The sequence below is a fragment of the Bactrocera oleae genome, chromosome 6, assembly GCF_042242935.1.
Source record: "Bactrocera oleae isolate idBacOlea1 chromosome 6, idBacOlea1, whole genome shotgun sequence".
Lineage (NCBI taxonomy): Eukaryota > Metazoa > Arthropoda > Insecta > Diptera > Tephritidae > Bactrocera > Bactrocera oleae.
In genome coordinates, this window is record NC_091540.1 from 68,360,746 (window position 1) to 68,379,722 (window position 18,977).

General features: G+C 38.5%; 1 protein-coding gene across 1 annotated transcript; it reads right to left on the reverse strand.

Moving 5' to 3' along the window:
- Window positions 1-132: 132 nt before the first annotated feature.
- Window positions 133-17,117, reverse strand: nab (NGFI-A-binding protein homolog). The gene is made up of 6 exons (XM_036363724.2): window positions 16,459-17,117; window positions 5,260-5,541; window positions 4,310-5,196; window positions 1,008-1,099; window positions 819-897; window positions 133-620 (listed from the first exon to the last, which is right to left on the reverse strand). The coding sequence occupies exons 1-6, from the start codon at window positions 16,937-16,939 to the stop codon at window positions 261-263; spliced, it is 2,181 nt and encodes a 726-aa protein (XP_036219617.2). The 5' UTR covers window positions 16,940-17,117; the 3' UTR covers window positions 133-260.
- Between the last annotated feature and the right edge of the window lie 1,860 nt (window positions 17,118-18,977).

Here is an 18,977-nt window from a genome sequence, read left to right on the forward strand (position 1 = left end):
GTGCAAGTTATTATTATATAGTTTCTTAATTTCATATTTAAATGAGAGATTATAAATTACTAAATCTAAAAGAATTGCACGATTTCATAATAGTAGTTTTTCATTCTGGTTTGTGTGTTCTTTTCATTCTTTTCATTCATTTCATAACAACTAATTACATCTAGATAACCATTTCAAGCGAAAGATACACTTAATTTTTTCCACTCTCTATCTCTATCTCGTTCTCGCTTGCTAACAGCTCCTTTTCCTTTATATAATATTTACATTTCTGGGGTGTTCGCCTCTCTCTTCAGACTCAGCGCCTCATTAAGCGTTGGACTCAAAGCCAGAGCGGGATTTGCCACCGCAATGATATGTCCACCGGCCGCTGAAATGACTTGCACCCCACCAAGCGGTGAACTGCTTAGCATACCAACAGCTGCATCGGTTGTGGGACAGCTCATGATTTTCAATTGATTGCGCTGCTGGTGATTCGGGGAAGATTTATTGTGACTTGAAGTGTCCAACAGCTCTTGGCCACTGTGTACAGCTGTGCTGGAAATCACATTGGGCGCAAAGGAGGTTAAACTCTTGAATTTAATCGCCTCGGGCAAGTCGCGCTCATTATCGAGAGAACTGGCCTACAATGTGAAAAAAAGAAGTATAGAAGAAAAACGAGAGGTAAATTAGTAAAGTTAGGAATATTGAAAATTTGGAGGGAGAAACTTATGATAGATTCTAACATCGCATGAGTATTGATCTCGTGGTTTCATTGGAAACTGTGTAAGCCAAGTGCATGCATTTCTTAACAAATATAATGGTATACTATAAATACTTACTGGCATCGAAGGTGAGCTGGAATTGCTGAAGGAGAGCCGTGAGTCATTATCGTTGTCATCATATTCGCTCTTACTGAGGCTGTGAAGAAAAATTTTGAAATTTTGCATATAATATATAATAGAATAAATTCATATATGTATCATATGAATACATATAATATATACATAATAACGATATAATATACTTACTTGAATTTGCTGATGTCCGTTAGGTCGAATGGTGGCTTAGCAAATTTCTGATACATAGCGAAAAGATTATAACGCGAATCCTCAGTTGATTCCTTTAAGTTGGAAATGCATTAAATTTGTTGCGAATAGTTTTGTAAAAAGGTGAAAATGGCAAGCACGCACGATTCCAAAGCAAAGCAAGTAAGTAAAAAGCATTTTCGGTTTTGTTTTTAAGCATAAAGTTTATTTGCAAATTTATGAAGCAATATAATTTGAAACTTTACATTTAAGTTATTAGGTTAATTTGTTTAACTAAGTAAATTCGCTACACTACAAACTTAAAAAACCAATAAAGTCAACAAACAACAATTATTATACACCAACAACTGGGTATTTTAAGAACATTGAGGTTATGTGTGGCAATAATACGAAAAAGAAACATATAAATTAACAGGCAACAACTACAAGAATAACGACTGACTAATATTATTACTCTTATGCACATACAAGTATATTATAATATATTTATGAATATATTGCAGTACTAAATAATAATATAAAATTATAAATACCGGTGTATCGGTATGAAGTGAGCGTTATGATACAAATGTGTTGGTACGGAACATTTGTTGTGAACGAGTCTTAATTTTTTTTCTGTTTCATTGTGTTGAAAATGTCAAATTTTGCACCGGAAAGTGATGATTTTAGGAAAGCATTAATTTTTTGTTTCCATTTGAAGAAAAGTGTTGCAGAGTCGCATCGAATGCTTGTCGAGACATATAGTGATCATGCTCTATCAGAAGCAACAGGCAAAAGATGGTCGCAACGGTTCAGAGATAATGATTTTGATGTGAGAAATTAAGAACATGGAACCACCAAAAAAAGTTTGAACACGCTGAACTGCAAGCAATATTGGATGAAGATGGTACTTTAAGTCGAAAGCAATTGGCAGCCATGTTAAATGTTGCACAACAAACACTATCAGACCGTTTGAAAGCTATGGAAAAAATGCAAAAGTGTGGAAAATGGGTGCCACATGAAAAATAATGTAAAACCGAAAAAACACTTTTGCTACAAAGACTTGAAAGAAAATCAGCCTTGCATCAAATTGTCACTGGCGATGAAGAATGAATTTCTTTTAAGAATCCTAAACGGAAAAAATCATTGGTTAATCCGGGACAATCATCAAAATCGACTGCAAAAACAGATCGTTTCGGTAAGAAGGCAATGCTCTGTGTTTGGTGGAATCAGAAGGGTGTGGTGTGTCATGAGCTTCTAAAACCTGGTAAAACTGTTAATACCCACCGCTGCAGACAACAATTGATCAATTTGAACCATGCATTGATCGAAAAATTACCAGTATGGGGCAGACGACACGGCAAAGTAATCTTGTTACACAACAATGCACCTGCACACCAAAAAAAATCTATTCAAGATACAATAAAAGTACTTGGCTGGGAGCTGCTCCCCATCCGCCGTATTCATCAGACTTGGCCCCTTCCGATTATCATTTGTTCTTATTTATGGGACACGCATTGGCTGAGTAACACTCACTCATTCCTACGCAGGAGTCGAAAATTGGGTGTCTGATTGGTTTGTCTCAAAAACGAACATTTCTATAGGCATAGTATCCAAAAATGTCCAGAAAGGTGGTCAAAATGTGTAAAAAGCAATGGGCAATACTTTGAATACATATTTTTTTACTTTCCCATTCAAAATGAGTATTTCATTTTCACAAAAAAATGTATACTTGATCATATCTCAACTGGTAGCGCTTGAAAAAAGGACCATGCTGTAGACTTTAAATATTTATTATTCCTGATTTTTCTACTACTTCATTAAATAAATAATTTTAGTCGTAATATAAGCTAATAAAACAAGCTCTTGTTTGTTGACCATAAGACAAGCTAAATAAAATACCCCTTACAACATACTATAAATTACTATACAGCTACATTTTATATACTATTATTAAAAGGAAATATTCTCTTTGATCTACCACTTATCGATAAAAATTTTCAAGTTTGTGGATATCTCATTAAAGTAACATAAACTATATCTAAAGTCTCTATATAATTATATCAGTCCTTTTGACTCATGCAAGTTGTTTGTTCGATTCGCCCGTCTCCAAGTCTTGCCAAATCTAAGGCGGCAAATATATAGTAAAAATAGAAAAAAATCACAAAACTTATACTAAACATATTTATTAATTAATTTACCGTTATTTTGTTACCAAAAGTTAATTTACCGATTAATTTAAATTTCATCAACGATTTTTAATAAGTTACATACAAATAATTCACCAAAACCACTAAATACTTAAATAATACAATCATTTACAGTTAGTAATATAGTAATAATACTTTTTAAATGTTTCAATACTTTGGTTAATACTGTGTAAATTACATTTTACTGTGTTCACCTACAATTCTAATTTTTATATATTTTTTAAAAACAAAATTTTGGGTTATCTAATTTGAGGTTTCAGGTTCACAGGTATGTTTATACCATACATCAGAATCAATTTATTTTTTGGGAGGGAAAGAGTGGAAAACGAGATTCTTTTGAATGGAGAAGTTCTGTTTTTGCACTCTAAGTTTTTTTGACGCACAAATTTTTTAAGATTCTCAGCCCAAAAATCACGCCTAAACAGTTACAGTGAAAATTAGATTGTTTATTAAAATAATTTCACAAAAAACCTTCTATTGCACGTTTTTGGATTAACCGCGTAGCAGTAAAGGTCCCTGAAGCAACAGTTAAGATTTCAAATGCTCATTTACCTAATAACACATTATTCCACTAACATTTTTTTGTAGTGTAGTAAATATTTTCTCAAACAAAATACTTAGGCTACGGACATAGTGGAGCGAGTAGGCAAGCAGAAGTAAAGAAGACCAAAAAACCAACTCTTTTTCTTTAAGTCTAATTTTTGTAGTATCGTTGCTTTTAATTTTTGAAGGTGTATTTCAAGAACTACCTGTTCATATTCTGTCTAAAGAAGATTCGAGCCCTTAGTCTATATAATCGAACCTAGTTGAGATCCTAGGTGAATCCCTGCAGATAAATAGAATGTTGAGAAAATGTATATGTGTGTTTCTCAATGCAGAATCATAGTAAAATATCAGCGCTGAAAGAGGCCCATAACAATAAGCTATTGTATTGTAAGCATTTGCCCTCAAAGCATTCTCCACCATATTTGTAACCACAAGCTGAAGCTAAAGCGTGTTATAAAGCAAAAAAAGCAATATGGATTAAATTTTTGTAAATATAACACAGCAATTGGCGTAAGCATTTTCGTACAGTTCAGAGCGTTATTTGCTTACCCGACTCAGCCCCAAATCGGTTGGCGTTATGGCGTTCGTTGTCTCAGTTGAGGCCAAACGTGTACGCTTACTCGACGCCGAAGCCGTCGAATCACTCGACTCACAATCCAGGACGGCGGCGGAACGTGTCATGGCCTGCTGTGCTTGCATTACCTGCGGTAAAAGAGCGCCATATCGCGCTATGCTCGCCGAGTGACCGAAACCCGCATCTTTGACGATTTGACGCGCCAATGGAAAGAGCTCGTCGCGACGTGTCAATAGAGCTGGCACTAAACGACACAGTTGCGCCGCCGCCTCATTTACACAGACTTCGTGCAGCGTGAGCGGTTTCTCCGGACGACGCTTACAATCGAAGCGCCCATAAATAGCTGAGTACTTGCGAATTTCGTCCATGCGACGTGGATCATTCTCTTGCATGGCAATGACCTGTTCGAGCTCGCGGCTAGTACGTTTCTTCGAAGTGTGTGCACGTGGTTCGCGTTGTGGCAATTGTCGCGCGATTTTCTCAGCACCTTGTGTTATGCGCGCCACTTGCATTTCTGTGAGTACGGGTGTGAGTTGCGGCGAACTGGACGAGACTTGATGTGTGGTACCAGCAGTGGTGTTGCCACCTGTTGAGGCGCCTAATGTGGGTGGTACAACTGGTGTAGCGGCAGCAGGGAGAGTGGCTGCGGGAAGCGGTAGTGGGGTATGTGGTTGTATGACAGGCATTGGGATAACAGGTTGGCAGATTTGTGAAATCAAATGGGAGGAAGTGGCAGCGAGTGGTGTGGGATTAAAGGCGGATGGTGTGGGATTGTAGGTGGGAAAAGCGGTACGTGTAAACGAAGGTGAGACGTCGTGTTTCATATGTAACGTAGTGGATTTGGTGGGTGTGTCAAAGAGTCCTGTAGAGAAAAGGAAAGCTCTAGTTAATTAGCTTTAAACATTTTTTGGTTACATGAACTTACCCGGTGTGCTAGAATTGGATGTTATGAGACCCTGAAACAACGATGGGTTATTTGCCCACTCATGTAATGCTTTCTGTAGTCGACGTACATGCAAAGGCTTCGACGCCATACCTACTAAAGCCATGATTTCGAGGAACTCTTCTTCGCCCGCTTCGTATAGTTGCTGTACATCATCGCCGCCCATTTCCAGCAGTGTGTCGTAGTAGACGAGCAGACTGGCTCGTTGCAGTACGCGATAAAGCTGTGTTTCCGCTTCATTATTGGGGCGAGATGTGGCGACCACTGTAATAAAAATGATATATCATAAATTTAGTGGAATAAAAATAAGGATGTAATTAGTTTGGAGTAAGTTTGGAATGTATTATTAGTAGAAGTGTACTTTATATTTCAAGCCCAACTATTTCTGAGATTATACTTAAGATATCTTAGCAACCGTATACAACTCGTATTGACTAGGAAACCTTCCAAAGAGAAGAACGTCAAAAGGAATAATATTATATACTTTATATATTACTTATCGGACAATAATATTTATGAAATAGAATTTAAAACTTTTAGCAATGCAATGCGCTTAGATGTAGGCAATATTTTATTAGCACTTCCCTTTCTGTATTTAAAGCTGACAATAACATTATTTTTTTCTTTTTTGTTACGATTTAACATTAATTATTTTTTCTTTTTTTTTATCAGGAAATTGTAATTGTAAAAATATGTAAATTTTTGTTGCTAAACTAGTAATACCTTCGCGAATTATAACAAAAAATCAATTAATTAAAAATCCGTTAGCCCTTTATTTTATACACTCATTCTTCTCATATTAAACCATGCTGCAAAGATTATAAAAAACATGTTTTTTGCCTCAAAAACTGGCGTAAAAATAACTCTTGTCAGCGCAAATGAGATTCTCCGCACATTAATGAGATTCCCACAACACTTTTGAAACTATAAGAAAAAAATGCAGCAAAGCCAGTATCGAACTAAACTTGGTAGGCAATATAAACAATAAAAACAACAAGAAAAAAAGCCTTTTTTGTGATAAGCAAAAAACAGGACTCAACTAACATGACGGCCGACGTACATATGTGGACCATAACCCTTTTTCAAACCAGCCAAAGACGACCATAGCAAAAAAAGGGACATGTAAAAAAATCCCCCAAAAATGAAATCACAGACAAGGCAGGCCAGGCCAGACAGACCATACCCAACCAGCCCGGACTAAGCTAAACTAAGCTGAGAGCAGCAAAAAAAACTGCCCAAGCGTTCGACTACGCTGTGCCGCTACCTCACTGCCGCAAAACAATCTGCATAAGGAAATGGGTGTGCAATGTGCATAAAAAACACATACATATTTATACTGCAGCATTCAAGTTGTTATTTAGTTTGTATGTATGCAAAGCATAAGCACATAAACAATATACGCGCTGCGTTATGCTTGTGCAGAAGCGCTCAACTCGTTCTATGCAAAGCGGTGGATGATGGATGGAGCGGTGCGGCTGCGCGTTTCATTCAAATTTCGTCAGCAACAGCACCGCTAAGGTGAGCGCACACAACGAGCCGCAAACAAAAAATGATGAAAAGGATCATCAGCCACGTTGCTCGTTAGATACGCATGCAAAAGAAGAAGAGCGCGGAGTGATAATCTTAGAAGGGCGACAGCAGCAAGAAGGACGATATTTGTATTTTCGATTTTTTTCACTACTTTTTCAACACTTTCGATATTTTTTTCATAGTAAAAGCATGAAAAAATTGCTTGCGTATTCAAATTAAGCGTGTGAAATATTGAAGATGCTGTGCTGTTTGATCAAAGTGCTTTGAGCAAATAATAAAAAGTGAAATGATCGAAAAAAACTCTTTAATATGTGGGAATTATTTAGAAATTAGTTGGGAGAATAGAAGGATTTCTTCTTATTGTTTTTTGTGTATATACTCGCATATATGGTGTTGGACTTTATGTGTTCAAGTAAAATATTTGAAAAGGAAATGTTAGCGAAATACTTGTATATTGAGGGTCCTCGAAATTAGTCTAGTAGCGATTACGAACTAAAGAGACTTTACAACCATATTTCCTAATTTATGACAGAATGTGCTTTACAGCGTTCGAAGTGCTTTCCAAATACTTCTACATTCGATTCTTTCGGTCTAATGCCTTCTAGGGAAGATGATTATAGGTTGATTTTAGAGTAACTCCGTTTTAGAAGAGGTTCAGTAGCTTTTACAAAGCATTGCGGTAAACTCGAGAATGATGATGTGGGCATAGGATTCTTGTAAAGAATAGATTGATGAACTTTAAAGCTTAGAAATATAATACTTTGAGATGTAAAGTCGAGTGGGTAGTACCAGTGAGCTTTTTCACGGAAGGGTCGAAGATTGGAGAAAAGGTTGCAGAGAAAGTTTTTTGCAGGGAGCTCTACGGCAAGCTTAGTTTTAGGCTACCAGATTACTGCGTGTTTTTCAGGCAGAAGTAGCTGCTATTCAGATAGAGTAGATGTATTAGCCGCCTCAAAAAATTTGTGGTAGGCTCAAAGCGCTTTGTCGAAATAAGGGCGTTTTAATAATAATTATATGGGAGTTTTAGGTACCACAATACACTGGCATTCTAGGCTGTCTAAGTTGGAATACTTTTGGCGATTGTATTAGGATCAGCCTTTTACCCTATTGCGAGTGCCTATAATGTATTTGTCTTTCAAAAAAATATAATTTCCAAAAAATTTCCTGATCAAAATCTATATATATATGTATGTAGACCTAATGGTAATTAACTTCAGAAAGTTCCTGTTTATTACGTTGATGGATATTGAGAGTCTAATTTAATAATAAAAATCCATGGATGGAATTTTATCATCAAGTTCTTATCTGGGAGCAACTTTGACACGCTCTAAGTTAAATATTCGATCTTTAACATCCTTTGCCTAAGTCCTCAAATGAAAGATGTTCACTTTGAATAAAATCTTTGTTGACCTCCTTGGTGACTTTTGCCATTACCCCACGAAAAGAACAAGTGAATGCGGCATCACCCTCAAATTACAAATATGTACATATGTATATATGTGTGAGCGTAACACAAACGCATAAAACTATATTTATGTATGTGTAAAAAACTGCAGCTCAATCCTGTGTAGAAAACACAAATCACCTAGTCGCCATTTAAGTATGTTCATTATCGATTGCGATCGTTATGGGTCGCCATGTGTCACTCAATTGTTGTGGTTGTTGCTGTTGTGCGATTGTTGATGCTGACGATAAAGTCAGTCGAACGAACGCTAAGTATTGGCATTAGCGCACTAAAAACACAAATACACATACATTTAAACCAGCGCAAATTCGCACTGCAAGCAGACATATATACACACACGCACACACAAGTACATGGATATGCAAAGAGTACAAAAACACAATGAAAAAACCTAATGAATATAAGCAAAATCAAGTGATTGAAGGGCCATGAGTGAGCCGCTGATGGACGAACAGGCGCGTAATGTTGATGCAGCGAAAAGTGAAAATGTCGCACAACAAAAACAACAATGCAAGCAAATGAATTGAAATAAAATACAAATATATGGCAATGCTGCATGATAATGTGAAATCGTAAATAATTATGTGAGAACATATATTTTTGTGCGTGCGCACTGCCATAAAATGCGGCAGTGAAGCAGAATGCAAGAGGCAGGCAGAAGACAAAATACGATGAACACAAGTGAGGTTAGGTCGAGAGTGTATGGCCCACGCGTACGGCGGTGCAGGCGAGGTGGTATATAACACGCAGTCAGATGTTGTTGCGCTGGTGGGACACAACTCGCATATTGTTGCACAAACTGTCGCCGATGCGGCAATTACTGCCGCCAACAGCTAACACGGGCATGTGCATAAGCTGCCAGACTTGGTCAGCGAGTGGTAGTGTGTGTGTGTGTGTGCGCGCGTGCAGTTAGCCAGCGTTGCAACCGCCAAGCAAGCGTTCTGACAGCAACGGCAGCTGTTGCCCTTGGTGTTGCTCTTCCTGCTGCCATAGTTGCCACTGTTGCGCTGGCTGTTGTTGGTGGCACTCGCCGGTTGGTTCCGATCGTCAACATCGGCACGGCCGTCAGCCAGCCAACTTGCTGAACATTAACAATATAACACGGCTAACGAAAAAACAACAACAACTGCAATGCCTGCTGATAGGCCCACTTTTTTGCTAGTTGTCATTTGTTTCTGCTCAAATTATTGGCGCAAAAAATTATAATTAGTATGGTTTGGTGCGGTAGGTGGGGGAGTGGTAGACTGCTTGCATGTTGACTTGAACGCCACGACTCTTCACCTCACTTCATGCGATGTGTATGTAATAGCGCACACACATACATACAAACTTGTGGAATGATTTCTTTGCTGCATTGAGTTTTGCTGTGTTTGTTGTTAACTGCCGTGTGGTATAACACAGCACTACAGCAAAGCAACTTGTTGCACACACTCTGAGGTATTAATGAAAGCAGCGCTGATAAAAAGTATGATGTGCTGAGAACGAGAGAAAGGCACAGTTTACATAAGCGCTAACAAGCAGTGATAATATTAACCCTTGTGTTGGGGTAAAGGTCGAAATTGGCCTAGCAAGCTGTGTAAATGATTGCAGTTTTTCTATCCAAAAGTTTTTCAAAAAAAAAAGCTTTCTAGCCTCTTAGTGGACTCATTGCTTTAACCATTGGCCATCAAAGTATGACATGTGCACATAATAAACTCTAGCGTTAGACACGCCCGTGGTGATTAAAATAGCTATTCCTTCTGATAATACAAAAAAACATATAACCCTTTAGGGCATATAAAGCATTTCATCCATTGGTCCAAACAACTATGTATGACGCATACAAATATTGATCTCCGCAATTCTACCATAGTCTCACATAACTTTTCTTAAGTAAGATTTATACTGTAAATATTATCTGCAATAGTTTGCTAATTGTCAGGTCCATGACCTGTCCAAGCCTTTAATTGACATTGCTGAAGCAATTTTCATACAGTGAACTTATTTGGGATTTGAAACATATATTTTCCATTTGCTCTTTAGATCCCCTTCATTGATCGCTTTAATAATTGAAAACTTCGTGAAACACAGCATTTTTGTCACTTCGAAAAAGTGTTATCTTCTGCGTCACTTGGTTGAGTTTTTTAGAGCTTGAATATATTTAACATTGATAGGGTCAATAGATGATTTTTTTCAATAGAAAGAGAATAGGGACACGCAGCATTTAGTGAAGGTCGCGAAAGTTTCTTAAATTAGCCTCATGAGGTAGTGTTTCCATCCACCTCTGTTTATGACGATAACATCGGAAAAGTTAAAGAAATAGTGCTTGGAAATTATTGTGTTGGCAACAGAGAGATAGTAGAGGCTCTCAATATCTCTTACGAAATCGATTCAACACATTTTGGGTTTTTGAATAAGACGTCGAAGTGACTAGCCCTCCAAAAATAAGTCGAAACCGAAAAAAACAAAATTGAAGGCACTGAAGCCATCCCAGCCGAGACATTATAAATTGGATTAAGCGTTGGCAAGCTTGTATTGATTTAAAAAGAGGAAAATATTGTTTTGAAGTCTGCCTCCGGACTGATAATTCTTTTACATTGTTTTCGACGAAACACTCACTACCTTTTTTGAAAGGTTGATGAGTACTGAAGTATGAATTATGTATGCTATAAGTTGGTCCTATAAGACCGGCTCTCTGTATTATGGAGGTAAGAAAGGAGGGGGACTGAAAGAGTAATATATTATGCGTATAAAGCTACACCGATGTATGACATTTGACATATGAAAAAGTTGTTATGACAAACCTTTCATTCGTGGCGAATCAAAATTTGCGTAACGGTATCTTTGCCAATCTATTCGAAAATTATGTGAATCCTTCCTAGTAGTCCGACCAACTTTTTTGCGCCAGTTTGTATTAATATGCGATTCCGATAATAATTGTAAAATACTAGAGTTAAGAGTTGAGCAAAGCTAGCACCAGCCATCTGGGCTAGCCTAGGGGTTAAAGTCGCACGGTAATGCTTGTGTAATTTTGTACCTGTCATTTGCTGCTGTTGTATGCTAGAGTCTGTGCGGCATTGTGCGTGTGTGTGTACGTGTGTGCGTTGTTATTTATTCGTCTCTTTGGAATTGCATTGGCAGCAATAAATAAATGAGACGTGATTTTAATACACAAATAATGTACCACATTTCTTTCTCATTTAATTTACGATTTTTTTCCTCCACACTTCCTACATACATACAAACAGCAATACACACAAACATACATATAGGCATCTGTATGTTGCAACATGATGCTGCGCTTGCGTGGCATCACTTAGAAGACATTGTTACTTTTTGCACCCAACAAACTGCCACACACTGACACATACACACACAAACACACGCACACCTACATGAATATGTAAGTATGTGCGCGCACATGTGCTTGCGGCTTGTTGTTGTCATTTGCTAAATATGCTGTTTTTACTGCTTAAACTCGAGTGCCGCAAGCGCGAAAAAACAGTAAGTAGCTGCTGGAGCTTTTTACTTGCTCGCCACTTGAAGGCAATAATGACAACAGTCGACGCTGTCACATACCAACGAACCAGCGTCTGAGGCAAACGAACGGACAGACATTGTCGCAGAGCGCAGATTGTTGTCGCTGTTGATAATGTTGCTGTTGTTGTCAGCAATGGTGTTGAACAGCGTAACGCTGCGCCGCGCCACCGTTGAAGTATTGATGAGCTATAGGCGCTTCATTGCTAACCAGCCAACCGGCAGTGACGGCCAACAGTTAGCAGTCAATAGTCAGCAATCAGCAGTTAGCCGCCAGCTTGAACGCAGAAAAAAAGCCAACTCGACGCATTTATTTGGGGAAGTGCTCGCAAACGAATGCAATATAAGTAAAATAACGCAATAAAAAAGCAAAAACAACAAATATATATGCGCAAAAAACCTAAACGATATACAGCGAAACTATTTCTCATATGCCCGTACGATAAATTAAGGAGTTTTTAAACGACCAAATTCTTGTCGATCAAAATTCCAACGGTGGCAATAACGCCGATGCGTCGATGAGTTCGTCGATGACTTGCTGATGCGCGTGGATGCTACGTACGCTGCGCATGCGCAACAGGCCGGAGTAAAAGTTGTGCCAGAGACAGCCTACCAGCCAGTCAGCCAACCAAGCAGTCAGATACTCGCTTACCAATCACAAGCGAAGGGTGAAAGAGGTACAACAAAAACAACAAGAGCAAAGAACTAAATAAATAAAAACGCAATGACTGCAGCCTCGAAAAGCCAGCTAGCAGCTAGCTTTGCACTGGCAAGGAATGCAAAAGTGCCTGGGCGCAGCCTCAACACCCGTGTAATGAGCGGCAACCGGAGTAGGAGGAGTGGTGTGGCGGCGCTCGGGCATTACCTTAAGATTGATGACAATCGTGGCCGTTAGTCAACAAAATGTTTTGCTCCTGATGAGGCCAACTACGAATTTCTTTGCCTTAATAGGAATCGTGTAGTTATGTGTATGCGCATGTATCCACATACATATATGCATGTATGTATATATATACATACGTAATACTGTAGCTACGGCTACCAACAAATTGCCGGGAACAGCTATTAATGTAGCAGTGTACCGCTTGCCAATGGGAAGATAAACGCGCGCTCAAGGTGAGTGGAACGCGCATGCGCGTTGCTCAACGAGCGTGTGTGTTGGTGTGCGTTACTACATACGTGTGTGTGTGTATGCACGTGTGGAGTGACGCTCTGCTTGTTGTTGAAAAAAAAAACACCACTCCTTATTTTTAGGGGTGCGTTCCTTGGCTGGGGTTGGCTTAACTGTCGCTGCATTTACAGTACGTTTTGTGTGTGTTCTCTTTTCGCATATCCTTCGTGCTATCAGCCTATCAAATATTAGAAACTAGTTTTTCCTTCTACTTATTGAAGATCGCACACCTTTTGTTTGCTGACTTGCGCCTGTATGTGTCTAACGGTAGTTGAAAGATCTCTTCAAGGGTGCTATTGAATGCTGCAAAACAGCATTGTGGTTTCTTCTTTCAAATATGGCGTTTTCAGGTAGACAAAAGTTGGATATTTACCTTAAGTATTTGAGCTAAGGGTGTTTTTTCTAGCTTGGCTTTCATTTATTTGAGATATAACTTCTTTTTTTGATTGCTGCTATCTTACGAGACAATTGCGAGTTCTTTTAGAAGTTTTTTTAACTTTGAGACCCGTTAAAAATACGTATAAACGCGTTCTATTTAAGCGTAAAAACCCAGTGACGCGAGACCACTTTTATTTGCCTGCCAATAATATTGCTTTTGATGCGTCTTGCTGCTAGCTTTTTTGGCTACGAAAGTATTTGTAAACAGACGAAATTGCACAACTAAATATTGTGCTTCTCGGCGGCCTTTCCGCTGCAAACAATACATTTCAAGACATATCTAACGGCATATCCTTGCTATTTTTGACGCTTTTTCTACGCTTTCATATAAAAATGTGCACTTTTTCCGATTTCATATTCACTATTTTTGTATGTGTATGTGTGTGTATATATGTTTCCACACACACACACACACACATTTCTCTATGTCACATATGTATATACAGGCGCGCTTTTAAATGCTTTGAGGGTGGAAAAAACCGCCGAATGTTTTTATCGCCCTAAATAACTTTCCTTTTTGTTAAAGCTTTTTCTTGCTTAGCTGCCTGCCTGCTCAATGCTTTCACATGATTTTAGTAATGCCATGGTTTTAGATGTTGTCAACGTGTGTATATGAGTGCGCGTTTTTTTCATTTTTTCATTGATTGACATAGACTCACAAAAACTTGTACTCTGGCGGTGAGTAAAAAAATTGGCGTCTAACTGGGTGAGTGCATTTTTGTTGTGCAATGATGCAGACACATTTTTATACCCAGGGTATTAAGTCAGAACTATTATGCACATAACTGTTGCTGGTGAGGGGTTAAAGTTTTTTGGTTTGGAGATTTAATGTAACGACAACATTTAAGATAAGACATTAAACAATAATATTGTGAAGCCAGCTTTGGACATATGTGCAGTTTATTCGAGCTGATTTCCGCATATTTAGAATATATCACCGCTTGAAATTCAAACTTCACTTCAATTCACTGATAGTCACAAATTTTATATATAGAGATACGCAAGATACTAACCACTCTAATAATCGCTATTAAACACATTCCTCTAACATCTCTCTCTATATCGTGTAACCCCCATTCGTATGCTCTGACAATATCTAATTACTTAGCACTAAAGCAACATTAGCAGCTTCCTCTTCTACAACCAATGTATCTCTATAGTAAGCTTTTGTAGCAGTAATATAGAAGTTACATGTAAATATCATCACTCTGAGCTACTGGAGCTGGATCTCGTGCCAATATCAAATCAGTTTTTTCTTGTAGCGGCTTTCTCTCACAAGGCAGACTTGGTAAAGGTGTTCTTACATTTATCAGCTGTTTCGAGTTGGCTATAGAGATGCGCACAACAAACAGTAAGAGGAGCTCAGTTAAACCTCTAATAAAAACCCTCAAACTCCAATTACGATATATCTAGCTATGCAATATAACTACAACTGTACTCTTCGCCATAATGTGTTTCTGTGTGAAATAACACAAAATATTTAAGATCCATAAGTTATTTTACAGACCCCAAAACCGACATTATTTAGTATTCAAGTGGGAAACCCATGATATTTCAAATTTGTTATGAAATGAAAAAGCGAAGCCAATATGGACAATATTGACTATATGAGACCATATGAAATCAAGTTTTTTCCGACTTTTCTGATGATTTTATATTCCAACTTAGGTAAAATCTTTGTTTCACCTTTTCAGCCATAGAAAATTTTCTCAAAAAATTCTTTGACAACTTCATTAGTTAAAAGTTAAGGAGTTTGTACAAACATATTAATTAATATTTATCACGGGAAAGAAGAAGGAAGCTGTATTTATCCGTGTTGCCGGATTTTTGTTTCAAAACACAGAAACACTACAGTATATTTCTACGATTGAGAAGTGTTTCTACAAGTAATAATACTAGCAGACGTTTAAGGTTGAGTTCGTAATATAACGGTGCATGCAGTTAAAAAATTTAAGGAATACTTATAAGTATTCTTTCAGACATTCACAAGGATAACAAAGAATTGTTCATTGAATAATCTATCCTCTGTGCAAAAATGCATAGTCTATATGACTTGACCTATTTGTTGTACGGTTATAAAAACTGAGTTAGAAACACTAAGAAAACTTTGGAAAAGTATTTTCAGACATAGGACTTCTTGCATCTATATTATTAAAAAACAAGAAAAAACGTTGACTTCGGCTGCACCGAAACTATAATACCCATCACAAATAAAAAAGTCGCCACACAAGGACTTGATTTTGATAGATCAGTTTATATGGTAGCCACTATATATGCTATAGTGGTCCGATCTGAATGAGTTCTTCGAAGATTATACCGTTGTTTTGGTCCGATATCAGTTGCTTCTTTAGAAGAAAAGAACGTGTCAGGTCGATATCTCAAAAACTGTGGGACTAGTTCTCGTATATACAGCTCATCACTCTGATGCTTTATAGGGCCTCCGAAGTTTCCTTCAAGGTGTTACAAACTTCGTGGTAAACTTAATATACCCTGTTCAGGGTATAAAAATTCTATACAGCAGTAGAACATATACATATTTGGTTTAGCTTTGGTATTTATATTATAGTTCAAACTTTTGATATTTTTAACCCAATTAAATTACAATGCTTTAATAAGATATTCACATTCTTGCTTGTATAGAATTCGACTAGATAACTTTGTTGCTTTTACTTATAAAAAAGCAGACAAGTGTCGAATCGAAGACAGCTTTTTAGCTCAGAACATACCACTTCCAAACAAATTTAGATCATACTGCCAAGTTGTAAGTTATTGGCGGGATAAAAATTTGAGAACGTTCCGATTACCTAGAGCCGACTGTCGTGGGAATGGTTCACTTGAAGACCAAGTAAAATTGAACAAAGTAAGATATGGGAGTGCGTATTGTTGTTGTGACTCAGTATCTATATTACAAAGCCACTTGTAAAAGCCGTTGTAATCAAAGAGCTTCACTTAGCACTGTACACGCAAGGTTGTATTTATCATAAAATTTTTTGAATTAACACTTATCGTATCAATAATTAGTTTAATATAAGTATTTGAATTGTCATAAACTAAAACTTACTTGTTCCATTTGCATTGCGACCGAATATTTTGCCAGGCGGACTCAGTATCGGACTCGATGAAGCGGATGGCGCGGCAGAGAGTGAACGTTGTCCTTCCGATATAACGCTGGGTATCGACGAATTATTAGCATCGTCACCACGCACCAGATCGATAATAGGCACTGGCTGCTGCGGCTGTGTGGGCTGGCTGCAAGCCGTCGTTAGGCTATGGGTGCCACCCACAGCGGCCGCCGAGCCGATTGGCGGTAAAACCGTGACGCTCTGATTGCCGACGGCTAAGCCGGAAGTTACAACAGTGGCGGGCGCGCTGGCATTGCTGGTGCTGGAGATGGTTGTAGTCGCTGTTGTTAACGCGCACGCGGTTGTGACCGCGCTCGTGGCTAACGTACTGGCGGGCACGACAACTGTTGTGGACGTTGAGGCGTTGGGCGGAGTTGTTGTTGTCGCGGTATTAACACTAACTTGACTGCTCGGATCCATTGCGGGCGGGAGCTTTGTGCACACCGTAGTGTTGCCGATGCAAGGGATGCGGATGTTTGGGAAAGTGCGGGAAAGGATTTGGGATTTAGATATAAAATTATTGAAATAAATTGAACACACACACACACAAAATACAAAATGTTGCACGGAGCGTGTTTGTGAAACATGCAAACTACGATTACAACAACGACAAGATGCACTAATTGGACGCAAGACACAGAAAGAGTGGAGACGCGTTAGTCACACTATTTATGAAACAAACAAAAAACAACAACAAAACTACACAAAATGTCGTGCTTTCTGAGGATACACAAAAGTTTTGCGTTAAAACGTCTTTTTCGCTTTATACACTTCAATTAGTAGTTTCTTTGTTTTTGTTAGACTAAAAAATAAATTATATTTTTTTTGCTTTTGCTTTGAGGACCGTCAACGCGGTAGTGCGCCACTCGTCCGTTCTAATTGATGGCAGACAAAGTTCTAGTCACTCGCGTCGTCGTTGGACAACTGTTGTGTTATATTCTGCTGCGTGGAAGCCGGCCGGTTGGACGGTCGGTCGCTTGCTTGCTGGTTTGCTGCTCGCACGAGTGTACACGCTTTGTATGTCGAACTCTAAGTCGCAGTAGCTGTGTCGGAGCTGCCGACGACTACAAGACTGTTTGTATATGATCGTCGCTGACGTTGCGTTTGCTTTCTTGGAGGGAAAAGTCTTAGAACTGCTTGCAGCCATATACAAAAGGGCAGATATCAACAAAAACATTTAAAATACTCACACACATGCAAGACGCGCAAACTCGACTCTGATTGCTGCTGTGCGACGGTAAGGATTGCCATACGGAAGGGTTAAATTGTGCGAGAACGCGCTGTCACAAAACGAAGTTAGTGTAAAAAGAGTAGTGATGAGGAGAGCGCTGATTTAAAACTGAGAAATCACGCGCATACCAACACAAACCACTTTACGCACACACACAAAGCGCTCGTGTTTTTAATTGCTGTGTGCGTGCATTCGTTTAGTCAAGCACACCAAGATACAGGGCTGGGTTGACACTCGGTCGACTGGCTGGCCAAAGGCTGGCAAGGTAACGCGTAAGGGGTGAGCCAACGGGTGAGCAGGCAATTCACCGAACGCTAGCGCTCACTCACTGTGGCCGGCGTGTCAGAGTGGTTCGTATAGCTACTCGCTTGTTGGAAGCTGTGACTTTCTGATCAGAAAATAAGTTGCGCATGCGTCGTATTGACTAGAGTGAATTATAGAAATCGGTTTGATTTAGAGAGCGCGTATGAGTGGTAAAAAGTGCGTGCGTGCGTGAGAACAGCAATATGCGTTGGTCTCTATGTATTTGTAATAGGAAATGTAAACTATTCAAAAAGGAACTCCGCCTAGTTTTCACGATTTTACTATTTGTAGATCTGTCAGTTGTTTATGTGTATGCGTGACTGCTTAGTTTGGTGGCAACTTGAGGATGCTTGGTTGCGCTCAAGGATATGCGAGGATGCGCACACATACATACATACCAGTTTCAATTTATGCCTACAATAATTTGTGCGTGTTTGAATTGAAGATGCTCAGCTTTTACATACTCTATCAACGCATGATTATATAACATTGTTCCACACTGCTTTTGCATGTGTGTGTTATATGCAAACGTATGTACATACATAGTTATTTTAATAAATTGTATGCATGTGTGCAAATATGCGCTCAGCTTCACTTCCTCATGCCATTTTGATCATTATATGTTTGCTATTTCATTAACTGTTTTTTTCTGTTTGCTATGGGTGCTATGGTTTCATGTTTAATTTTTTTGTAGCATTTTCCGTTAAATTTCACTATTCACAGAAATACGTTATTTGACTGAAAGGGTTATGTGAAATATGATTTGTCAAAAAAAAAAAAGAATACACATTGAAGTTTTGGCGCGCAAATACAAAACAAATTTAATGAGTGAAAAAAAGTTCTCAAAGGATACTGTTGATTTTATTATTGTTTCAACATAGAATTAATTGAGCTACTTTTTGCTTAGTGAAAGGGTGTATTCAT